At 37.7% G+C, this 26870-nt stretch overlaps 1 protein-coding gene across 1 annotated transcript; it reads left to right on the forward strand.

Moving 5' to 3' along the window:
- The first annotated feature begins 9825 nt into the window (after nucleotides 1–9825).
- Nucleotides 9826–26473, forward strand: LOC104430267 (TMV resistance protein N-like). Its single transcript, XM_039313548.1, has 11 exons — nucleotides 9826–10442; nucleotides 11978–13079; nucleotides 13212–13499; nucleotides 23896–24031; nucleotides 24199–24308; nucleotides 25006–25029; nucleotides 25114–25246; nucleotides 25372–25430; nucleotides 25526–25576; nucleotides 26180–26251; nucleotides 26435–26473. The coding sequence occupies exons 1-11, from the start codon at nucleotides 9826–9828 to the stop codon at nucleotides 26471–26473; spliced, it is 2631 nt and encodes an 876-aa protein (XP_039169482.1).
- The last annotated feature ends 397 nt before the right edge of the window (nucleotides 26474–26870 follow it).

Raw genomic sequence — 26870 nt, forward strand, 5'->3', positions numbered from 1 at the left:
TCCGAGGGCAACATATCGGTGGGTGATCTGAGGATTCTCATTAACTTTGCCATTAGCTAGTATCTGTTTGTATGCACCCTTCTCCTTGTTTTTGGTTTCTTTTTGTATGTTGGCTATTTGCAAACACTCCCCAGGGAATCACACTTGGAAAACCTGTGATGCCGAATAGTTCCATATGGTTTTCATCTAAGCAGCTAATACCTCTAGCCTTCTTTGGATAGAGTCCTTCCCTGTTTCTTTATTACCAGCTATCTTGTGTAAGAGAACTAAAAATTTGGCCATCTCATTCTCTTCTGGTTACCAGTCTCTGCGTAAATGGTGAATCCTAATGACACCTTCTGCCATTAACAAAGTTCCCTGCTCATCTGCTGTAATTTCCATATCTCTGCAGTGGACAAGAATCTGTGAGATTTATCCCGCACAATTAGTCCTTCCAAAACATCGACTATGAGGTCACCAGGCATCTCAACCCCTCTGCCAAGATCCATCTCTCCTTCCCTCTCCTTCCCTTCCTCCCTCCCTCTCTCTCTCTCTCTCTCTACACACGCAAACACACACAAACACAAGTACTACTGTGTCCTGCCTCCATCTTTCTTTGCACTGAGGTTTACTCCATTAAATAGGCTATGACCATTGACCCTCTGACAGTAAATAAACAAAGGTGTGATATTTCTCTCAATATGAAAATCCAGGATTTGAATTGATCAAGCATTTCAAATGGGGGCACCTTGATGCAACAATTACTTCACCACTCCATTCCACCACAACAATTTCTTCTTGTTTCCTCTTTTGTTTATTTGATATGTAAACCTGCATAATGACTGAAGCAAACTGGCTTATTTGTTATAGCATAGTGACCTGTGATTGAGGATGCCATTGTATGCGTGCACAATCATGTGTTTCTATTACAGTAAGATTGAATCATGGCCTCAGAACTGGAATTTAAAGCTGAACGCTTTTCGGTGCGTGTATTTTAACTGAGGATACTTAATGGGTATCTGTCAGGCTTATGCTGTTGACTATTGAGGCTTTTTACAAAGTAAAATTGTTATCACGTGACCAGATCATATTTTCTCAATCTGGAGTTCTTGCTCATCATATCCCCTGGAGTTCTTTGTATTGTCTTAGAATCCACCAATGTTTTCCTTTGCATTTTCTGTTTTTCATCTGGAATCCTTGACAGTTTATCAGTCATCTTTTATATATAATGTCAACTAAATTTTTCTCATAATCTTATTATGCTAGAAAATATTATCTTAAAAAAATCTTCTTTCTCCTCGATGCTTTCTTAGCTGATCATATCACCCCTTTTCTTTCTTTACAAAGCAAAATGGAGGATAAGCTAGTTTAATTCTTGCCATACTAGGAACTACTTTTGGTGCGGTTGACATGATATGAAATATCTGATTGTCTTTTCTCCTTTGCAAATGCACTTCTGGAAGCAATATTCCTAATAATCTAGGTTAGTGCTTTGAAGAGCCCATGCTGATCTCAATAATGAGGTGGTTTTAGATTTGAACACCTGAATATCACCAGTAATATTTTAGGTAGTTGCTTCGATGTCTGAAGGTCCAATTAGAAACCGACTTGGGGTGGGATTACTGTATTGGGCTTTAAGACCTATGACTATCAAAACTTATATGTCGCAAAAGATAATAGGCACCAAGCTGACTGGTTTTCATGACTCTTTATTTTGTATACAGGCACTCCTTGCTGATTTTGAAGTCTCTGAAGGCATATATTCTCAAGCTCGCATTGAAGATACTGATTCAGTATGTCTATGGCTGGGAGCAAATGTTATGTTGGAGTATTCATGTGAAGAGATTGTACTCGAGTTTAAGCAATGTCCCTTTCTCTCCAATAATGATGTCAAATATCTTATTTATTGCATAAATTTATGTTGCAGGCCACAACCCATCTACAAAAGAACTTAGAAAATGCTAAAGCAAGTTTAGAAGTTCTTGTTGCTGATCTACAATTCTTAAGGGAGCAAGTAACAATCATGCGGGTAAGTCAGAATTATTTGGAACTTGGAGGTCCTTGTTTATTTCAAGCCGTTTACTATGTCAGTTTTGGGTAGGTCTATTAGGGTCGAACTACTGTTGCTCTGAGTTTTGTAACTGGCATGAAGCTATAAATTGGGAAGACATGCTGATTGGTGACAACCTGGAGTGTGGTGATGTGGCATGAATGTGAACTTGAAAAAATTCAAAGCTTGTTGTAGGACCCTATCCTTTAGTTTATCATGGCAATTAGGTTGGTGGCCCTGGGAAATTTTCCTTTTTTTCGGGAGGGTGAATTTTTATTTGGCAGGTTACGATTGCTCGTGTGTATAATTGGGATATTCACCAAAAGAGAATCCGTCAAGCTGGTGCTCCTGCCAAAGACTCTTAAAGGAATCTTTCAACTCGAATCAAGGTAGCAGAATGTGTACTCCTGGATGAGAGTACGACTTTGATCTCCCCATATTTGATTAGGTGAATGAATTATGTATCACTTTGTGATAGCAATGGTTAAGACTCTGACTACGAGTATTTTGGTTAGGTTTAGTTAGATTTACAGCATTACACAGAGCCTATCATGTAAACGATTTTGATTGAGAACCTCTTGGGCTTGAGTATTCACTTTCTGTGTGCGGTGCGCTAGTTCTGAGTTAATGTTGGGTCCAGCTATTTTGTGTTTCACCTTTGACTATGTATGTTTAGTAAGAGCCAATTTAAATTTGAATTCGGGGAAAAAAACAGGGCCTGCCTTAGGTCCACTGTGGAAGACATGTCAGGAAGAGTGTTTTTGGATCAAGTGACTTGGTGCTGTAATTTGGTGGTCTCTTGTCAGATCTTGGAGATTTCTTTAATATTAGAGCAATGCAGGTATATAATGGTTACAAAATCCTTGCCACGATATATAGGTATATAATGGTTACAAAATCCTTGCCACGACAATATATATATATACATATGTATATATATATGTATATATATATATACATATGTATATATATATGTATATATACATATATATATATATATATATATATACATATATATATATATATATATATATATATATTTAAGTACTTAATGTAAGTACATTACTAAGTCAAATTTTCGATTTGAGTCAATGCAGTAGCGCCAAGCTCGAGTATTAGATATTCGATGCTCGAAACTCCCCTCAAATCATGGAGTATTAAATTTTTGGCTCGAGCTTCACCAAAACAGAATCAAGATATTCAAGATCAAGGCAACTCGATCCAATCAAATTAAAAAATGGGCTTGAGCTCAAGCTCAACAACTTCAAATATTATCCTCTACGTATATGTGCTTTAGGTATACCACAATTTGCAAATATCTTCCCCTCTATTTTCGTAACTATCAATTATTTTTCAAACAAAATAATAGAAATTGGATTAGAATTGTAAGTCTCTCAAGCAAAGTCTTAGTAAGCTCGATCTTGACTTGATGAAATACTTGGTGTAGCTCCAGTGTAAGCTCGACTCAAAAGTAGACCAATCGATTTCAACTAATTATTAAGTTAAGCTTGAATTAGTCCTAAGTTGGACTCAACTTCACCCCTAATGCTAGGCATGCAAAGTCCAATATGTATGAGGACTCTTTATGGGCCAAATAGTATTTATGACATTGATCTCCATGTTATGTGATGTAAGCTCTTCCTTGATAGTAGGGTCACGCACATTGCCCCGAGGAGTTATGACTTCCAAATAAACATGAATTTCTAGAGTAGTTGATGGAAAAAAGTATATGATCAAAATTCAATGGGACAATTAAAAGTCACAATGGGATAATATTTTTGTTTTTGCATAGAAGGAATGTGTATTTACTATGCACACTAATTATCCCTACGATCATGAATGTACCAAGATGATTGAATGCAGAAGGCCATCAGTAAATTTGGGAAAATTTGTGTTTTCTCAGATAATCTATTAACGGTACTTCATGCATTACAATCGATCTACGACTCTTGAAAGCGGAAGGCAACCTAGAGCCGAATTCACATTTCACAACTTTTACATGGCAAAAGAAAAAGATTAGTAAGTGGAATATAGGCAGGCATCGATTGACCATGCCAATTAGTGCAAATTGGGATTCAATATTAGAGGATTTGCTTTCTTTGGCTTAGCAAAAGCATAATGGAATTTTGGTTCCAGTTGAGAAATGCTAATTCTTCTTTAGTTAATGAGGAAAACAAAAGCAATCAAAAACTACTTTTCTAGCCTACAAATGAAGGAAGAGATTCCCACCCCCCAAAAAAATAATAATAATAAAGAGATTAAAGGGGATCCATTATGCTTCCTTTGTGGTCAAGCCAGACTTGAGTGGAGCTGAGTGACCAATTAAAATCTTCTTCTTCTTCTTCTTCTTAATGTTATTATAATTCAATTTTGTCTAAAAGCAAAAGCACTAGAAAAAGCATCTCGATTGGGATCCCTTGATTCACACCAAAAAAGTTAATACACGATTTCATTTGAGTTGTGAGCCTCATCTGTCTCACTTCCTATTCCAAAATTGAGGCGCGAGTATAAGAAGCCTAATTTTTTTTGTGAAGTTAATTGCTGATATTGATAAAAAAATTAACATATATATTTATTTTATTGTTAGAATATTCAAATATTAAACAAGCCTTTATCTAATAGCTTATACTTTTAGAATAGTTGACAATAATCCCAAAAAAAATATATTTATATTCATGAAATACCATGATGTTAGATCTCAAAACTTAGTGCCCACCTTGAAATGACATAATAACATATTTAGGACATGATAGGCGCATTGCGCGATCATTATTGTTCTTAAAATCAAACATATTTCAAGATAAAAAGATTCAGATTGTTAGATCAAAATCTTGAATTAAAGGGTCTTTAAATTTTTGTTATTAATCAATAAAGACAAGCAAAGATTTTAATAGCGCATTACATTTCGAAATGATACTTGTCACAAATATAACTACTCTCCTGGCTTATCAAGGATCAATTGATCATGCCACTTAATGCAACATTCAATGAAATATAAGGAGATCTGCTTTGTTGGGCTTAGCAAAAGCATGATAAAATTCTCCCTCCAGCTGACAAAAGCTAATCCTTTTGAATTTAATGAGCAAAACAAAAGCAATTGCACATGATTGTACATGAAAGCAAGTAAAAATTTTGTTGCAATGATCTGAAGGTGAACAATATCTTGTCTGCTAGTACCGGAGTTTGCCAGCATAGTGAAAGTAAGCAACAATTCTGCTGCAGTGTTTGGAGGGGGAACAATATTAATGCACATGTTGCTATAGTTTCTGGGGGCTATCTTCTCTTGGTGATTTTGTTCTTCTTCTAGTAGGTCGACCCCATTCTAGTCATCTTCTTTTATATCTCCACTGCGATATGATTGGTAGGAGCTTTTCACTATTGGTGGACTCCTTAATTTCGGAAATGATTTTCTCCATTACTGCAACATTCTTGTGGTGATTGTGCAGTAGCAAGGTGGGCTGCTGCAAGAGATTTCCGTTGCAAGATTGATGCATTTGATGATTAGGCTAATGTTGTTTGTGATCTTGTGGTGATTTGGGTGTTTCGGTTGTTTGACTTTCAGAAGTTTGTATCTTCAAAGAGCACATATAGCAAAGTTTATCCCCAATTCCCCAATTATGCATTCTTACCTTAAAAGCCTGCATTTAATTCTCAAGTTACACACATTTTCTTGATAAGTGATTACCAAGCCTCACTTGATCCATGCCAAAAAGTTGATGGAGAAATCCATCCCCTATATAATTAAATTTACCAAATTTTCACTAAAAATACAAAATTGCTCCAAATCATTCAATTGCAATTTTATTGATGGCTCCAAATTCATTAACTTTCCTTTATTTTTAGTTTTTCTATTTCAATGTGTAATTCAGTTATCATAATTAAGAATTTCACATATTAAGTTTTTTCTTTATTGTAGGAATTTCAAATATATTAAAAACACCATTTCTTTCTTCATTGTTAGATTTTTCTTCCATAAAAAGAAGACCCGATTATGAGTATTCAATTTCCAGCTTAAGCTTGACCAGAAAAAATCGAGATATCAAGCTCAAGTAGACTCGATACAATCATGTTATAAAATGAGTTCAAGCTCAAGCTCAATATGTTCAAATATTATCCTTTGCATTTAAGTAATTATATAATTATATTACAAATTTTAAATATCTTGCCCTTTGTTTTCCATAACTATCAAATATTTAACTGAACAAAATAATAGAAAGTTCATTAATATGGCGAGTCTTTCAAATATAGTATTAATGAGCTTGATCTTTTTTTTTTCTTTCTTTTTTTGGCCGTGAATAAAATTCTCGTTGATAGATTAAGATTTGTTTGGTTTAAGGACAGTAGAATGGTGGCTCCAGTTGACAAAAGCTAATCCTTTTTTTAATTTAATTAGCAGAACAAAAGCAATTGAAATATGCTTTTTCTAGCCTAGAAATAAAGGAAGAAATTCCTCATTCTAGAAAACAAAATAGACAAAAAAGAATAAAGAGGATTTATTATGCTTCCTTTGTGGTCACGCCAAATTTGAGTGGACCTAACACACCAATTAAAATAATCTCTTTTATGAATCATACTACATAAATCATCTAATGTTATTTTAAGCCAATGTACGTCTAAATGATAATGCACTAAGAAAAGCATTTCGATTGGGATCCCGTGATTCACACCATTATTGAATTGTATAGTTTGAATTAGAAACAAATCTATGACTTTTTGTCTTTGCTTAGAACAAACACAAGTTTATCGTCAAGCCTTTGTCCGACCCGCTTGTGAAGGCAAAGCAAGTACATTTATCTAGTCAATTCCCTTAGCATGCGTTGGTCTGCACACAGCCAAATTTCACGTCAAATAGACTTGGCAACTCACCCAACTCACCCACAAGACTGGCACGACGTGTTTGGCCCACGGAAAATACCTGGAAACATGGGTCGATATCATAAAAAACAAAAGCATGAAGACACTCATTAGAGGATAAAATGTTTAAAAAATCTCAATGAAAGTGATCTATTGTGTACACCTCGGTTTTAAAGCAAAACTCAAATTGCGTGAAAGATTAAAATGAGCATGGACTTGAAATTAAAGTATATAGAAAACTTTAACGAGTGTCTTCTAATTTTTTGAATAATTAGTCGAGCCAACTAAAATTACAAGGTGACTAGATCTAGGCGAGGGCACCCATTGCCCGTGGCAGTGAGGACCGGGACCCACACCTGTGGTCGGGATCTTATGATTTATGTCCAAATCGTAACATGATAAGATAGCAAAGCATATTCGCTGGTCTCTTAAAATATTATTCCAAAAGCATACCGCTCAACTACTTCTCCAGTATGCTGCTTAGCTCCTAGGGTTCAGATTATAAGGTTCTTTGATTGTTTGCCTTCCACACTATTAAATTAAAAATTCAAAATCCTTGTCCCGATAATAAGAGTTATCAGATTAAGACAATTTTTCCCTTCAAGACTTAGATGCAACCCTGTGAATTTTTTTGGATAGAGTTTGAGAGAGTCAATATGAAATGTAAGCACCACCTCATAATAGGGTTATATGTGCTTGCTTAGCAATAGGCTAAACTCTCTCGGCGTCCACCCCGGTAGGGTTGCGACAATGTGCATATTCATGACATGCTTGATTCAAAGGTAATACTTCATTCATAATGTAAAGATGTGCAATTATCAAATCTTTGTCTGACCCTCTTGTGAAGGCAAAGAAAAAGCACTAAAGTATGTCTATCTAGTCAATTCGCTTGGTATGCGTCAGTCTACACATACCCAAATTCCACGTCTTTGCTTTGTTTGGCTTAGCAGAATCGAAGTTTGGCTCCAGCTAAGAAAAACTAATCCTTTTTTTAGTTTAATTAGCAGAACAAAAGCAATCAAAATATGCTTTTTCTAGCTTAGAAATAAAGGAAGAGATTCCTCATCCCAAAATCAAAACAAACAAAAAGATCAATGGGGATCATCGATAATGGTTCCTTTTTGGTCACGCCAAATTTGAGTGGACCTAACGCACCAATTGAAATCATTTCTTTTATGAATCATACTACATGAGCTGGAAATGCACTAGGAAAAGCATCTCAATTGGCATCTGGTGATTCACACCATGATTGAATTGCATAGTTCTAATTAGAAACAAATCTCTGGCCTTTCGTCTTTGCTTAGAACATATGCAAGTCCATCGTCAAGTCTTTGTCCGACCCTCTTGTGAAGGCAAAGAAAAAGCACTAAAGTATGTTTATCTAGTCAATTCACTTAGTATGCGTTGGTCTACTTATAGCCAAATTCCACCTCAAGTAGACTCTTGTGTTCGTTGACTCATTTTCCTTATCAATCTAAATGCTAGAAAATGAGGAAAATATAATATCGGAAGTATGTTTTTCACCAAAAAATATTTAGAGAATGGCAACCCACTAGCAAGAATGGCAAAGCATGTTTAGAAATTTTGGCCCTTGATAAGACCGGGAAGCTTAGGTTGATATTATCAAAAAATCAAAAAATTAACACCCTCGAGATTAAAATATTTGAAAAATTTCAACTTTATTGGAATCATTCCGAAAGAGGAACCACATTTTCTTTGCAATTTCCATATATAATGTCCAATTAAACGTTCATGAATCCAATGTGAAATCAATTAATAAACAAACGACAGAGATGAATCAAATCTTGACAAAATCTACATTTAATTTTAGTATCAGCGAACAATTTTATTTAGTGAGAATTTCAATCGGTGAGGAATTTTATTTTATCATCATTCAATCTAGTATCATAGTGCAATCATAACATGCAATCTTAGTCTATATTTAGTTCCATGTAACTTTATCGCAATAGCGAATAATTTCGAAGTGACCACGGAATCTCTAGTCAGCATATGATTTTATAGCAGCCCAAAATTTTCAAAACAGTGTGTATGTTCATAAGATCGTTATAGGGGATTTTGGAAGTCTAATTGAGGGGAGCCTTACACAACTACAACTAGTTGTATAAAAATTAAATCCGATAAATTGCTTATTTTATGTCAAACAACTTGAATTAATGTTCTGGACATAATAACAAAGTAATGGCGAGAGTAGCCCGTGACTGTTCCTCCTAAGACTTCCATTAATTATTTCTTCAACAAGTTGGTGCGAGTCTGAATTTTTTTATATACATGTAGGAAGGCCGCAGGTTACTTCCAGGAAAATGGAGCTAAGTAACAATGTAATAATAAAATGCATTTCTGAGACCGCGTCCGACGACTACGACTTCAATCAATTCTTTCCTCAACTTAGCCTCCTATTTAGTGCAATCCATATGGCCCTTCTTTTAAGCTTATGAAGGAAGGCTGCAAGTGACTTCCAGGCAAAGGATTATTTCCCCTGCCGACCGATCTCACTCTGTTTGCGTGGGGGCTTTTAGGCAAAGGAGCAAACGGGACAAGGTAAGGGAAGTTTCATTAGATGTTCGTGTATTCCAAAGGATAGAGGGGAAGAGCTTCATTTTTTAGTTGGTCCGTTCTACTTGTTTCCGAGACCAAATAGACTTGCCTATTCATAGGCTCGTTTCCACTGCCGTTCTTCAGTTAATTTCTCTCAATATTGTCTCTGCTTGTTCTTTTTGCATGCTGAGCATTATTTTTAACTATCGCAACTCAAGCTAGAGAACACCAACTACAACTACCAACTAGTAGAGAAGTCCAGCATTTTGTGGAGATTTGATCAAGACGTCCACAGCTTTATCAAGTTGTTTCAAGGATCGGACTCAGACTTCCAAGTCACCCAGCGGACTAGATTAAGAGATCAATCACTCCATCGTCCTCCCAGAATGAATAGAAAGAGTGAGGCAGAAGAGACGGCGGTGCCTGCAGTGACGGCGATGGAAGTGGTTACAGCAGCTCCGGCAAGTTGTAGCCATGATGGCAGATCGGAGAGGGGGTTGATGGCGGTGGCGACGGCAGCACTGGCAAGCAGTAGCCATGATGGCGAATTGGGGAGAGGCTACGAGGTATTCCTGAGCTTTAGAGGGCCCGACACCCGCTTAACCATTGCGGATTCTCTCTACGAAGCCATTAAACATGCAGGGATCCGCGTTTTCAAAGATGACGAAGAGCTCCGAGTCGGTAAAGAGATTAGAGGCAATCTTTTGCAAGCGATCAATGATTCCAGAATTTACATCCCGATTTTCTCCAAAAACTACGCTTCAAGTAAGTGGTGCCTCCGTGAGCTCGCACACATAGTGAAGTCATCAAGAGACAATGCTGAGAAAGTGGTACTCCCTATATTCTACGATGTGGATGCGGATGATGTTAAGCTAAAGACCGAGTTATATAGGCAAGACCTCCAAAAGCACAAGAATGACTCCGGGAAGGATACATCGAAGGAGTGGGAGGAGGCTTTAAAAGAGGTTGCCAGAATTAAAGGATGGAATCTAAAAGATTACCGGTATTGTTAGCTTCTTCCGTTAAGTTAATTTCCATTTTGTCAATTTCAAGATTATTTTCTATAGTACTTTTTTCCAGAATAATAATTTTCAGTTTGCTGTTGTTCAATCTTATATGATGTATGGTTGGATCGGACGCGGTGAGGGAGAGAGAAATTTTGCTCGGGGAGCAAGGTTTCTTGCACAAATTGATTTTTCACTTTTAATCCCAAGTTATGGTAACAATAGCGTCGAGGTATATCAACTTAATTGATTAATCAATAATGCAAAAACAAATATTTATTAAAATCTAAGTGTGATAAAATAGTAATGCACATACGTGTGAAAAATAAAAATTTAAATCTCTTAACGTCCCAGCTTACTTTTCGGCTAGCAAAATGTTTTAAAAAAACATTGGTTGTTGCTCTTGTTTTAACCATGGACCTATTCACGACCCCAAATCTTATTTAGGGCACCACAGGGTGCGGATTTCCTTTGCCTTGTGACCATCCTAGTTTTAAAGTTGTCAACTTTTATATGAAACTACTAACCTTAATTTGTGTCTTACCAACTTCTTTTCGATTATTTTACAAACTAGTTTTAGGTTACTGGTGTTTATTTGAGTCACTTACTGAGTTTATTTGATCGTTTGCTGACTAACAACTTTTATAAAACCTACCATCTCTTATTTGAATTGTTTACTTCACATCTCAAAATTACCAATATTTAAGACAAATTACTAACTCTACTATGAGTTCGTACAAACTAATCTCTAATTAAGTTAAGAACTAATTTAAGTTACCTATTCTTATGTGAATATTTAATTTTTGTTTGAAAATTCCAGACTTTCGTAACAAACTTTTGTTAACAACTGACCCACTTTTATTAGCATAGTTCATGAACATTCTTATGTTAGGAACTCTATTATCAAATTACCAAGTATAATCTGAGTAACTTCCCAACTTATTCCAATTACATTACCAACAAATTTAATGTGACTGATGATATTGCTAACTTAAACTAGTTGGTAACTTATTTGGAAAAATAATTGTTGGCATTTCAAATAAAAGGCTGATAAATACACCGAAAGGGTTCCTCATTGTCGGTTACTACCCTATTACTGGGGTACATTAAGAAAAATGCTTCTGAGCTTTTATTCATGTTTCCTAAATTCCAAGTGACTACCTAGCGAGAAAATCTTTTTCTTTTACGTCAATCTTCAAACTCATCTTTAGCGACTGAAGAGATAAAATAGATCCGGTTTACCAAGGAATTCTAGTCAAGGCCCAATTAGACCTTCGTCATGAAATAACCTTTTTCCCACCATTTACCAGACCAAAGATTCTTGACAGCAGCTGCTTTCATTTGTGATTATATATGTTTATTGTTTATTTTTTTGTAAATGGCTCATAGCTTGAAAGATCAATCTTTTTATGCTGGTTGCTTTCAAAGTCATTTACCCTGAATTTGATGATAACCTTTAGTGATACGTGATGCTGCCATGGATTCCATATGTGAATTTTTAATCTGAGATGATTGCATGTTATGTATGTGACAGCCTACATAGACTTACAAACCTCATGGTGGAAGAGGTTTCTAGTTTGTTATGGACAAGACGGACGGACATGCCGAATCATTTGGTGGGAATTAAGGATCGAATGGATCATATTATGAAGCTGTTAGATCTAAGAGCTTTTGATGTACGGTTTATCGTGATTCACGGTATGGGTGGTATCGGAAAGACGACATTGGCCGAGGCCATCTTCAGGCATATCTCCCCTCAATTTCGGGGTCATTGCTGCTTTCTTAAAGATGTGCGGACTAATGATATAATAAACTTACAAAATAAATTGTTGTTTGACATTCTCAATCTTAGTCGCACGAACCTCTCCTTCATTGATGAAGGGGCTGATGTGATCAAGACAAGGTTTCTTGGCAAGAAAGTCCTCATTGTTCTTGATGACATTGACAATAAGGACCAAATCATGGGACTTGCAGGTGAGCCCAACTGGTTTGGTGGGGGTAGTAGAATCATCATAACAACAAGGAATATTGATTTCATGGTAAAGGAAGGTGAGGATGACAACCTCACAGTCCCTAGTAGCGGACAATTTTCATTCTACAACATGTCAGAGTTGAATTCACATGATGCTCTTCAACTTTTCTGTGAGCGTGCCTTGGGATGTGCCAAGTCTCCACCTGGTTACGTGGATATCACAAAAGAGCTAATCAATGCGCTAGGAGGACTTCCATTGGCTCTCACTGTCGTAGGTTCGATGCTCCGTGGAAAATGCCGAAGAACATGGGAAGATGCCCTATGTAAGTTAAAGTTGGTGATGAATGAGGATGTCAAAAAGAAGCTAATGATAAGCTATGAAGCATTGGAGCCTAATCAACAACAAATTTATCTTGATATCACATGTTTCTTCATCAACAAAGACAAAACAATTGTAGTTAAATATTGGGACACGATTTTTGGTTATCCGACTGAAATCGAGGTCAATATCCTCAAACGTATGTCTCTGATAAAGATATCCAGCGATAATAAACTAAGGATGCACGACCAACTTAGAGACCTCGGAAGGAGTATTGTCCACCCAATGCGTGGCGAGACCCATATGAGGGGTAGCAGGTTGTGGTCTCCCCAAGATGCCTTTCATGTAATGCAGACATAAACGGTAATCTTTACCTCTAAATGTTTTCCAGTCCATCCATTAACGTCATCACCTTTCTGATCTAATTTCAAGTCAAATTGACAAATATACTCATTGGTTGCTACTTTTATTTTCTAGGGAACCAAAGACATAGTGGCGCTCAATCTAGGTACACTTGGCCTGAGTAAGACGTACAGATTTAAGCGCAAGCAATTTATGGGCTTGGTCAACCTTAGGTTCCTTCAATTGGACCATGGAAATTTTGAAGGAGACTTTAAGGATCTTTTCTCTGAGTTGAGATGGCTCTCTTGGAGCAATTGCCCATCAAAATTTCGAGCTAACAACTTTGGGTTGAAGAACTTAACTATTCTCATGCTATCTGGGAATAACATTACCAAAGACTGGGGAGGATGGCGTCAAATCATGGTATGACCTCACGACATACTTTTGCATTACATTTACACTTCCTCTTTTTTGAGTTTCAACTCAATTATTACTTTATAGGAAGCAAAACAGTTGAAAATCCTACAACTCGAAGGCTGTCCATTCCTTAGAGAAACACCCAAGTTCTCTACAATCTTGCAACTAGAGAAATTGATTCTTAGATGCCTTCGACTAAGAAAGATTGACAAGTCCATCGGCAATCTACAATATCTTGATTACCTATCGATAAGCAGTGAAGCTATCGAGTCACTACCGAACTCCATTGGTGGTCTAAAATCTTTAAAAGTGCTAAAAATATTTCATACGTCCTCAATGAAGCCTCACTCGATTGGTAATTTAGCGAAGGTGAAGCATCTAATCTCGCCATGCAAGGAACTTCGAAAGCTTCCATACTGTATTGGACAATTGGAGTCACTACTTGTGATAAATGTCCTATTTTTAAAAATCAGTGAATTACCTCATTCTATTGGAAATCTTGAAAGGTTGAAAATTTTACGCTGCTCAAGTTATTATTTAGAAAATCTACCAGACTCAATTGGGAGGCTCCAGTCATTGGTCGAGTTGGAATTGATAGAGTCAAGTATCAGGAGCTTACCCGATTGTATTGGAAATCTCAAAAAGTTGAAGGTACTAGATCTCAATTACAACGGCATTAGTGAACTTCCAAAAACCATAGGAATGTTGGAAAATCTGGAAGAGTTATATGCCAAGTTTGAACATTTGGTGGGGGAAATTCCAAGTGAAATCGGGGCATTATCCTCATTGAAAATTCTGAACTTATCTGGTGGCCGCTTTAGTCAATTGCCGACAACCATCAATCAGCTTACAAATCTCGAACAACTTTGTTTATGGAGCTGTGATTCAATCCAACAGCTGCCGAAGCTTCCCAAGAGTCTAACGTTTTTACACCTTGCATCGGATTTGCTGACCACGATCCCGACTGCTCAAACCTAAACAATTTAGTTGAGCTTGTGATAATTGGAGAATCAATGCAAGAGCCCAACACAGAGGGGATTGTGAGACTACCTGCTTTGAGACAAATGACCCTGTATGTTCGAAAAATGGCCTTGCCTCCAACCGATTTCAGTTCCCTCTCTCAGCTACAATGCCTTCGCATAAGTTGTGCTGAGCCTCGATCTCTTATCGAGCTCCCATCCAGCCTTCAAGAGTTGAGGTTATGGAATGTCCAGTCACCAATAGATTGGTCGGTCTTTTCCAACTTGGAGGATTGTCACGCCCTGATCCTCGGGTACGCACACATCCTTCTCTGTTGGTCGATTTTATATTGCGATATCTCAGGACTATGTATCGCCGACCCTTTCATTTATTAAGCACATGCGGAAGCAATTAAAATCCCCAGATAATAAAACGATGGGATAGAAAAGCAGGGCCATATTTTTCATATTGAAAATTATAACCAAACTTTTATACAAAACACAAACCAGAACACTTCACAACTTTTTACTCTAAACTCTATTCTCATCAAAATGGAGACCTCAAAAGAAGACAGAATCTGAGACGAACTGGGCCGTACTCAAGGCCCCTCTCAGGATTATCTTCTTCTTCTAAAAATCCTTCTCCTCAAGATTCACCTCCGAGTTCTCCTTCTCGGATTCCTCCTCCTCAGCTCCTCAGCGGGGTCCTGAAATGATTTCCCCAAACCAGGATGAGACTATGTCTCAGCGAGTTCTACCCCACTAAGCCTCGATTAGTAAACCATTATACTATAGGCTGCCTAATCACACACAGGGCAGAGGACTTACCTTAGCCTCAGATCTCACCTGCAAGTCAGTACAATTCACAATAGACACCCATTTATTCCAAACAAATCGAACCAGTCGATTACATGTCACACAAATCATTCTCCACGGAGGAGTATCTAAAAGCTAGGCCACGTGCATTCTCTAGGATGACATTCCAAGTCTCCAAGCCACGTGCCTCGAACATTGGGCCCACATGCATTCTCTAAGGTGACCTCTTCGCCAAGGTGGTACATCAAGTCACCAAGCCACGTGCCCTTTTAGATGCTATTTCCGAATACTGGACCCATGTGCATTCTCTAAGGCACTCATTTGCCAAGGTGACGCATCAGATCACCGAGCCATCAGATCACCGAGCCACGTGTCCTTTTTACGATGCCCGGGCCCACGTGCCTTCTCTTAGGTGCTATCTCACCAAAATGATGCATCAATTCACCGAGCCACATGCCCTTTTAGATGCCAAACTCTATCACTGAGCCACGTGCATTCTCCAGGAGGACATACTGAGTCTCCGAGCCACATGCATTCTCTTAGGTGCTATCTCACCAAAGTAATGCATCAATTCACCGAGCCCACGTGCCCTTTTAAATGCCTGGGCCCACGTGTCCTCTTTCAAGTGATTACCAATCTACTTTCAATACCGACAACCAATGCCCAACAATTTCTCAATCAAATAATTAAATCAACTCAACAAAGCATTATAAATTCTGAATAACATACTTGGCCATTTACCAATCAACAATTCAATCTCAATCAATTTCAATCAATTTAGGGTAAATCCCTAAAATATCACAATTTATTCAATTCCATACAATGTGGAGCTCAAATAAATAAACGGACTGCGCCACGACGATTAGCACGAGATTTCGGTTGTCGGCCATCAAAATCTTAATTTCCGAAAAATAATTAATTAATTTATTAATTTCGAAAATTAAATAATTAATATTAAAAATTCAATTTAGCTCAAAATAAAGCCCGATTAAATAAAGGAACTTCACCACGGTCATCAGCATAAAATTTCGGTTCCAGACCATCTCAGTTGAATTTTCGGAAAATAAATAATTATTTAATTTAATTCCGAAAATTAATAGTTAAATACTAAAAATTCCACTTAGGCCCGAAAAGCCTAATTGAAGCCCACTAAGGGTCGGAAAAAAATCCCGAGGCACTTCCAATAATTAGTAGACCACGTCTACTTGCTAATTGCGCAATCAATTTATCTAAATCGCATCACAATTGACTAATAATTGCTAATTTATTCTAATCTAACAACCTAAACATAATTAATTAAAACTAAACCAACCTTAAACATAATTAGCCAACTAATCCGGGATTAGTGAGATTACTCACCAAATCGCGCGCAAATCGATCAATCCGACGGGGCGACGCGAGAAACAACAAACTCCAAAGCGGGCCTCGGGTTCGGGGCCGGAAACGGCCCAAAGCGGGCCTAAAGCCACTGGAAACCTACTTCGTGGGTTGCTGTTGGCTGCGAAACAGGGGAAAACAGAAATGGTTAGGGGCGGAGAAGGCTTCGGGAGAGCGGGCGGTGCTCCGGGGAGGGCCGGTGGAGGTCCAGCGGCTTCAAACGGCGGCCGGAGGTGGCCGGACGGGGTGGAACGAAGGCTGAGCAGGGGCTGAACCGCGCGGGGAAGCACGCCTGGGCGCGAGCGCGGCATCGCGCGGGCGGGCGTCGCGGGTGTGCGGTGCGGCGGCGGGACGGGCAGTGACGGCGAGCTTTTGTCTCCGATTTCTGCTTCGGATGAGAGAGAAAGAGAGAGAGAAGATAAGGATGTGGGGTTTTGACTAGTCAAAAGGGAAAAAGAAAGAAAGAGAGGGGGCAGGCGGTGGGGAAATCCGCACGAGGGGAAAAAGGGAAAGGGGAGGGAAGAGAGAGAAAAGAAAGAAAAAAGAAAGAAAAGAAAAGAGAGGGAGAGAGAGAGAAAAAGAAATAAAACAATAGCCTTATTCCTATTTTTTTTTTCTTTTCTCTTTCCCTTTCTATTTCCTTTCGGGCTTCTATTTTTCTTCCGATAATTTCTTTCTTGAAATTTCGGACTCGTCAATAAATTGACGAACGATGAGATAACGTCCTAAAAAAAAAGAATTATGACGCGTTTAAAATTCGATTCCCGAAATCGAGTTCAATTTCGTGGTTAAAAATTGATCAGACATGATTTTAGCCCAATCCAACTAATTAGGTAGCTTTTAGGGATTTTACTGCAGATACATCCCTTAACGGCTTCACCCAATAGGTTAGTTAACTCGTGAGTGATCAGCTCAGAAAAAAAGGACCATAGGTACGTCGACGAAATGCCCATTTCACTTTATCGAAACGGGGTCAAATTTCAGGATGTCACAAGGATTTTTCGAAGCTGTATATTTATGGATATTCGCCAGGAGAGATTCGATTTGAGGTGCTCAGCGAGCTACGAAAATTCAATGAGTTGTGGATGTTCGACTGTCCATTGCTCAAGACGCTATCCGTTTTGCACGGTTTGAAGGAGATCCAACTTTTGTTCCTAGAGCAATTGCCTTTGCTAAGCGAGATTCGGGGTTTGGGAGAATTGAAATCATTGCAATATTTGCATATTAGGTTCTGCAATTCAATCAAAAGCTTAAACGAAGCTGATCTTTCTAATCTACATAATATGAAAAGTTTGAGGTTCTTTCGATGTGAATCATTGGAGAGGGTGCTGGGTGTGCCAAAATATTGTCGACTAATTGTTAAAGATTGCCCGAGGTTCAATAGAGATGGATAAGATATGTATCATTCAATTGGCAAAGATAGTCGATGATGGTAAGTCCATAGAACTATAGTTCATTTTTTGTTATGTCCTATTTTGTGAGTTTTCCTTTAGCTAACCTTTCATCTTGGTTCTAGAACCACCTCTTGCATTCGTTCATCCTGTTGTCTCTGAGGGAAAATCCTCTTTCATGTATTATGAATGTGTGGTACTTTGACTTGTCTTGACTCGATGATGGTGATACTTAGCTGGTTTATGTTGTGCACCAGCATAACGTTGGGATTGACATGCCTTGCAGCACCTGTTTTGCTTAGAAAAAATGGATAAAGTGGAAGGACGAGTTGTGGATAAGTACATTGGTACTTTTTAGCAAGCTATAAGAGGCTTCTTTTCAACTACACGGATGTTTATTGACTTCCATTATGCAATCTTCTATTGAACTTTGTTATTTCCATACATTTCACAATTTTGTGCTTTCTCTTTTGCTTTTGTATGCATTTAATGAGGGTCCATTCATCTATGCCAGCAGTCGAAATAGGATAACTAGTAGCAGCAATGAGGATCCTACCACTACAGCCAAGATGTTCTAATTATATTTTTTTTAAACAACAGCAATGAGGATTCTCCCATAACCAATGAAGAGGCCAAGTCAAAACGATTCTTGAGTTTTCTCATGCATGAATGAGAGAATCCTCTATGAATATGAAGAGAAAGATTAAGATGTAAGATATATGAAGTTTTTCTCTACTAGAAATTTGAAATTTGTGATCAAATGTCTACTGGATCATCTGTTTTGTACATTGACGGCATTGATTTTGTGAACAAACTAGAGAAATTTTGAATATTTGAGAGTAATGGCAATTTTAAAATTACAGGTTTGGATATATTCTCAAAGGCAGTAGCTGTAGCACCTTGCCTTCTCTCTTTTCATGAATTTGATTCCATTGTGCTGAAGAGGGGGCATGACAATACGGGTGTCACTAACCATGTCATCAATAAGTTAGTTTCTTGCATTTAATGGCACTTATAAAGTGGTCATGGTGAAATATGGTTGATGGTATGACTCACTAATGGTATGTTTTTCATTGGTGCAGTTTTTTACTAAATCAGGTGGTGTTGAAGTTTTAAGTAGTGTGTTTGTGTCAGCGGGGACAAGGTAATAATTTTGTCTTACATGGTAACAAAAAGTACTCTCCTTCCATAACACACTAACTGTAAACTGTTGTTGGAAATTGCATGGCTATTATGAATGCTTTACCAAAAAAAATTTCTATGAAGCATTTAATATGGAGACTACATAATAACCTTCAAGGCAGGCTACTCAATGCTAGACATGACTTTTCCTTGATTTAGAATTGTTTAACTTCGGATACATAGTATTGGATAAACTACATATATATATCAAAGAAGGTAACAAGCGGCAGGATTGCTTGAATTACTTTTCAGTTGCTGAAGTAGCTTACAAGAAGTGTATTAAACTGGTCTTGAGCCTCTTCAACAGCATCAACAGTTCTTGATCATCTTAGTTTTGGGTGTGCCAAAATCTTGTGAACTTATCATCATTGACTGCCCAAAGCTCTATAGAGATGGATAAGGTATGTATCATTTGATTGGCTAAGACAGTCGATGATGGTAAGTCCATAGAACTAGAGTTCGTTTTTTGCTGCGTCCTATTTTGTGAGTTTTCTTTCATCTAAGCTTTCATCTTAATTCTGGAACCACCGCTTGTATTCGTTCATCCTGTTATCTCTGATCAAAATTCCTTTTTTCGCATGTCATGAACATGAGGTACTTTCACTTGCCTCCACGGTGGTGATACTTAGCTGGTTTATGTTGCACATCAACATAATGTTGGGGTTGACATGCTTCGCAACACGTAACTTGCTTAGATAGTAAGCACACTGGAGATGCTAACAAATGCTAGGTTTTGTTGAAAGGTAGAGGTGGTTGAGTGCATTGGTCATACATTATGTAGTGTTTTTTCAATTTCACTACATAACAATCATGATTTGTGAGGAATGAAATAAAGGAATTAGCGTCTGGTTAGCGAAAGAGTGAATTGTTGATGCCTTTTATGCTTTATGAGTTGTTTAGTTACTTCCTTCATGAAGAACTGGAGGTGCTTTTGTAGTTATTCTGAACTTACATTTTGGTTGTTTGTTTGTTTGCTATTCGTTCATTCCCTCCCGTCTTAAATTACCAAACACAGTTGGGGAAGATGTTGTAATTCGCCAAATAAGGCATTTACGTTCTTGAATTCTTATTTATTGTGCCAATGATATGTCTTTTTCTGAATCCTTTGCTGTTTTGAGCTGGGTCTGGAAATTTGATGACTCTTACTCATCGATGAATTCAATAAGGAAAATGCAATTACCTAGGTTGCTCCCTTTTTAATCATCTTTGTTTCCTGCAGTTCTAGAGATTGAGCAAGGATTATCTGATGCTGCACAATCAAAGATTATTGTAAGCTTTACTCCACATTTGATGCCCATGGTTATAGTTGCAATTTTCTAGTATTCCCATTCTTAAAGTTAAAATTATGCTGCCCCGGCAATAGGTATACGCTTTCTTCATCTATTTCTACAGAGTCCTAGAATGCAATAAACTATTCATGCTAAAATGTCTTCAAGTGTAACAGCTGGGGATTTATATGAAGTTGCGAACTGGGCAAACTTTTCTAACTAACAGTCCTATTTTGCTTAGGCATTCAATGGCTTAATGTACTAAGTATTAACCTTAGCTTTCGTTTACTGAAGTACTTATTTTTAGTACTCATGATCAGCTTAATCAAAGTACATCATTTTTTTCATAGATCTTGATTAAGTTAGTCAAGTAGTAGACGTGTTTGAGAACTGAAACTTGAAAGATCCGCAACTTCCTTTCATATTCTTGAGTGTGCTTCCTACATACTTCCTACTGTCGGATCGCTTAATTCACTTTATCTTGCTGGATCAGGGATTTGTTATGTTGTTAAAAAAAGGAGTTGTTCCTCATACTCAAAATGTGCAAGGATCCTATTATTATTTTATGAGTCTTTCCTGATCAAGTATCCGGACAAGCAATACTTATCTATGTAGTCGGTTCCCAAGTGTCTGTTCTCCATTAAGTGCTTTAATTTTCGTGTAACGTCAAAGTAATCTTTTTATGATAAGCTATCTAAACCTTCTTTTGCAGATTGATAATCAAGTGAAGTGAGCTAGTGGTCATATTCTGCAGAATCTTCAATGAGATGATGGGTTTACTTGAGATTGTGGGGCTTAACTACCTATTATTGTTTCCCTAATGCATTCTGCATTCTTGTGAGTGAGCTAGATTATGCATGGATTTTGTTCAAGAAAGCTTGTATAATTGCATTGGTTGCGTCTGAGTTGTAGCTTTTGTTTATTCTTTCTGGTGACTCATAACACCTTCCTCATCTTGTTCTTCCTCTATCTCTCTCTAAAATGTGGTTATTGTTAACTCGTTAAATAAACCTATTTCTTCTTCGTGTCTATCATTCTTACATTTGCTGATGTAAAATGTTTTTGTGCCAAGCTCCTATAAGGAATGGTCAAATGTTCATTTACATGGACGTTTGGGCTTTGGCAAGACAGACATTGTTGATTTTGCAACAGCAGCTTGTTCTCTTCAATCCATATAAGTGAAAGCGCTGAGACGTCGAACAAGTACACTGGTACTTTTGAGCAAGCCGTGAGAGGTTTCTTTTCAACTTCACCAATGTTGATTGAATTCCATTGTGCAATCTTGTATTAAACTTTGATATTCCAGACACTTCACAATTTTGTGCGCTCTTTTGTTGCTTTTGTATGCATTTAACAGAGGTCCCTTCATGTATGCTAGCAGTTGAAACCAGATAACTAATAGTAGCAATAAGGATGCTCCTGCTGCAGCCAAGGTGTTCTAACTAAATTATTGTCAACAACAACTCCCATAACCATTGAAGTGGCCAAATTAAAACGGTTGATGAGTTTCCTCATGCATGAATGAGAGGATCCTCCATGACCATTTGGTTAAGAGAGAGATTACGATGTAAAATATTTGTAACTTTCCTCTATCTGAAATTTGAAATTGGTGATAAAATGTCTACTAGATTTTCTATTATGCACATTGATGGCATTGATTTTGCCAGCAAAATGCAAAGATTATTAATATTTGAGAGTAACAGCAATTAGAAAAATACAAGTTTGGATATATTCTCAAAGGCAGCAGCTGCAGTCGCTTGCCTTCTCTTTTTTGATGAATTTGATTCCATTGTTGCAAAGAGGGGGCATGATAATACGGGGTCAGTTACCATGTCATCAATCAAGTTCGTTTATTACATTCTATAGCACTTATAAGGTGGTCATATGAAATCTATTTAATTGTTTGACTCACTACTTATATGTTATTGATCAGTGCAGTTTGTTTCTGAATTCGATGGTGTTGCAGTTTTAACCGGTGTGTTTATTTTGCCGAAACAAGGCAATTAGTTCGTATTAAATGATAACAAAAAGTACTCTCTTCCAATAGCGCACTAACTGTCAATTGCTATTGGAAATTGCACGGCTATTATGAATGGTTCAACGAACATTTTCTACAAAGCATTCAGTATGGATACTATGTAATAACCTTCAATGCATACTATAAAATGCTAGACATGACTTTGCCTTGATTTAGAACTGTTTTACTTCAGATACACAGTATTGGATAAACTACGCATGTATAAAAAAAAAGGTATCAAAAGATGGGATTGCATGAATTACTTTTCAATTGCTGAAGTAGCTTACAAGAAGTGTGTTATGCTAGTCATGAGCCTCTACAACAGCATCAACTGATGTTGATCATTTGAGTCTCATGATATCGAGCATATGCAATTTCTCAGTTATCATGATATTTTTGCCATGTGAGGTGCTCTTTTGTTTTGCTTAGGGTTCATCCATCTACTAATAATTCTATTTCACTTTTCTTTCTGAGGATGCTTTTTCTTTTTATCATTGTCTATTCATGTGCTTTGAGTGCTACCTGAGTTACATTTGATGTGAAGTAGTAGACCGCGCCTACTTGACGCTGCACTTCTGAGACCTGGCTGGCTCAATTTATGTTCTGTGATTTTCCTTCTATACAGGAGAGGCTAGATATTCTTAGACTTCTATCCAGGAAGGTAGAAAGTTACCTTCCATCCATCTGCCACTGCTTTTGCTTTGAGCATTTTATCTTTGACGTGGTCTGAAAAAGGTTGTACATATTGAAATTTATGGGATTACTTGTTAAAGATCTAACCGCAATCCTACTTTTTCCAGAAAGATGCATCCGAAAGATTACATATGAACAGAGAATTGCCTAAAAACAAACAAAAAGAGTTAGAAGCAGAGTCGATTTGAGCTGCTAAAGATCCTGTTTTGAATCTGAAGGAGTGCATTTGGTGATACACGTTAAGTTAAAAGCTAAACTCCTTCTCCCATGGAGGTCTCAGTCCTTGCACCCCAAATCACCCTAAACATTGTAAATTACAAGAGAACATTGTAAAAGATGTTGTGGGGGTGGATTTGCAACATGCTCAGGGGAGGCTCAGTTAAGTTTAGATGTCCAATAGTAAATCACTTTTAACCTCGGATTTAACATCTACTGATGTTGCTCAGAGAGGAAAATGAGAAAGGCCTTTACAATTGATTCCATGAAACGGGACTAAGACTTGCCTTTGGTTATCGTTTAGTATAACCTTTCTAAGACATCATCATCCTCTCCTTTTCTTTTCTTTTCACTAATTAGGAAGATATTGGGTGGATTCAATTAATTATATTAATCCGATTCTGTATGATCAGTCAGTAAAAGTGGCAACCATTGGGCAACGCTGAAGTTTTGCTGAGTGTATCCTTTAATGTCCTTGTGCAGCTTTCTTTGGCCAGTGATGTGGACTTAGATGCTAGAGCTCGTATGACAGAGGGATTTAGCGGAGTAGATCTTCAAGCTTTGCTTTCAAATGCGCAGCCTCAAGCTGTTCACGATCTTCTCGACAGTAGGGAGGGGGGTCAGCATGCGAAAAGCCAATTATAACCGACTCTCTTATGAAGTCCATTGCTTCAAAGGCAAGGCTGTCAGTCTCAGATGCCAAGAAGAGGAGACTCCATGGAAATTTTTTTATTCGTCGAATTCTATCATGTATCCCCGCAACAAGAATTGTGCGTCTCCAATCAGTATTTCAACTCCAGATTCTGATAGTGGCTGATTATGCATCTGTTGGAGTTAATCCCTACAATAATCTCTTTCTCATATGGGAACACGACATCTATGGAACAATTCATCAGGTGAATTTGTGACTTCCAGTCACAAATTTCGAGCAGTTGCATCATTTTGGCAGGAGTTGCTATTTTCACAGCTTCTTTGGCTTAGAGCACCGCATTCAAAGTGATGAGACAAATCGTGGGCTTAAGATTTGGCTGTGAAGGACAATGGAAAATTATGAGCCCGAGTAATTCAAATGAAATCATCTGCAATATGTTCACGTTATTTGTCGTCATTGTATAAAAGGGCCCGATGAACTGTGCTGTGATATTTCATGGCACAAATTCATCAGTATAGTCATAGTGACTTTTGTTTGTGAATATGCCTTTTTCTTTTGTTCTTGGCTTGAAAGAATCTCTTTGGAACTATTGTCTAATCGGTGTAATTCAAATAAATCATGAAGACATCAAGCCACCATCTCTCTCTGAACGGCTTTTTCACTTACGAAGGAAGGCCGCATGTAACTTCTAGGCAAACGCAGTGAAAGTGAGAGATCTCTCTTCGTTGCTTTATCAAGTTGCTACAATGATCAGACTCGGACTTCCCAAGTCACCGGGCAGACCCAATTCGGTGATCCATCTCTCCATCTTCCTTCCACAGTGAAGAGAAAGAGGGAGGGAGAAGAGACGGTAACAGCAGCTGGGACAGGCAGCAGCCGTGATGGCGGATCGGGGATGGGTTATGAGCTTTTCCTGAGTTTGGGGCTTTTGCTTCCGCTAGGCTGAAGGTGCTGGTGAAGGAGATGTTTGTTGAAATTTTGGACTTTTTTTTTTCTTTTTTTTGGGGGCTTAAGAGTAGTAGTGGTGATTGGTGGGATGATGCTTGCAGGCTGCAGCAATACAAGCTGGTCGAGATGAAACTCCTAGCTCAACAGAGGGATCTCCAGGTGTGATGTTGTATTCTGCTCTGTCAGTTTGGCGTAATCGCTGGCTTTCTCTAATTCGTATTTTTGCTGGCAAAGGTTTCCTGACTTTATCGATGCTAGTTTGGGATATGTTATTATCGACATCCCTATAGATGTTTGAGTATAATTTCTCATTGACTGATTCTTTTGTATCGTTATATCTGCTATTGAATTCGCTGTAGAGTTGCATTTCGTTGTTCATTTTCTTCGTGTGATCACAAACAAAGACCCGGATTCAATTGTACTGCTGAATACCATAGACATTATCCCTCCTGTCGGCCCTTGTGCTAGCACCGGACCTTGTTTATTTCTCTTCTTTTTCTTTGGTTTTTTCAGTATAGTATGACCAACGCAGTGTTGAAATGTTGCGCAATGGTTAACATGGAGGTGGGCATACGTGCATGTGTGGGTAGACCTTTTTCTAAAACTTTGAAGCATTTAGAAGTGCAACTTTTTTCTTGATTCTTAAGAGCTATAAAGACATGATTAGAGATATTGATACTAAAGCTTTAATCACGATGAATATTTAGTTTCAGGAAAAAGAAATGTACTCGGTTGAGACAGACAAATAATACAACAAGAAGCTTGTCGGATCTGAGTTCGGTCTTTCGTAGTGCATTGTTTATTTAGTATCTTACATTTTTCATTAAAGGAATGGGCATGTACTCAATTATGAAGGTTGCTACACTCTTCTCAAATTTGAGTGAGTTTTACTTTTCCCCTAAAAAAGGATGAGAAGTTGGCTTACTGTTGCAGTTATTGTGATCTAATCTAGAATAAAAAGTTAAAACAAATCCAGATGGTCAGCACCTCTTGATGTCTCACAATGAATTTCTCTTTACAATGACCTGATAGATCCGAGTGCACGTGGTTTTTTGTTCCCACAGAACTTGATGATTTTGTTAGTATTTTATTGTTACTCTGTCAGCATGATACTTGTTCATTTGCTTTTTACTGGGTTGTTAATTCAATGTCTATATTAAATGCCAGGAAAAAATTCCTGATATTGAGAAGTGTTTAGAGATAGTCGCCACTCTACAGGCCAAGAAGAGTTCCGGTGAGGTTTGTTGTCTCACGCAACTCATACTTCTGACTATGTGAGCAAGATTTTGGGTGAATTTCCATTTATTTCCACAAGTTGATAGGAAAGTGGTGGTTATTTTCTTTTTAACAACAAGCTGTGGATTTCGGTAATTTAGTTGATCGGTGCCCAATTGATTGACGACCTTGTGTTGAAATTGCAAGGCTTTGAATCTTGAAATAATTGCAGTTACTTACCTCTGAGCAAATTAGATTGAGATTTTCACATGTAATTGGAATGAGAAAGAGACTCTCCTTCTAAAATGCTTGCTTGGTCCATTTATGGAAATGAAGAATGTCAATGCACATCACTAAATAGTAAGCCTTGTTTATGCTCTCCACGTTAGGAAATTTTCTCATTTAAAGGTACCGGGAACGTGCTGATTAGGTGTTGCATCTCACATGTTATACCTTATAAATCTTCCTTATACTTTATCACATAAAATGGTTTGTCATTGAAAAACGTCGGTATTATTTCTCATGTCGTGCATTAGAGGCTTTCAATTGCTTATCTTAAAATGAGTAGGAATTATCTGCATTTAGGTTCTATTTAAAAAGGAATTACTTCAGTGGATCTTTCTCGTCCTTTGAGAAAGCGCAA

The sequence above is a fragment of the Eucalyptus grandis genome, chromosome 5, assembly GCF_016545825.1.
Source record: "Eucalyptus grandis isolate ANBG69807.140 chromosome 5, ASM1654582v1, whole genome shotgun sequence".
In the NCBI taxonomy this organism is placed as follows: Eukaryota; Viridiplantae; Streptophyta; class Magnoliopsida; order Myrtales; family Myrtaceae; genus Eucalyptus; species Eucalyptus grandis.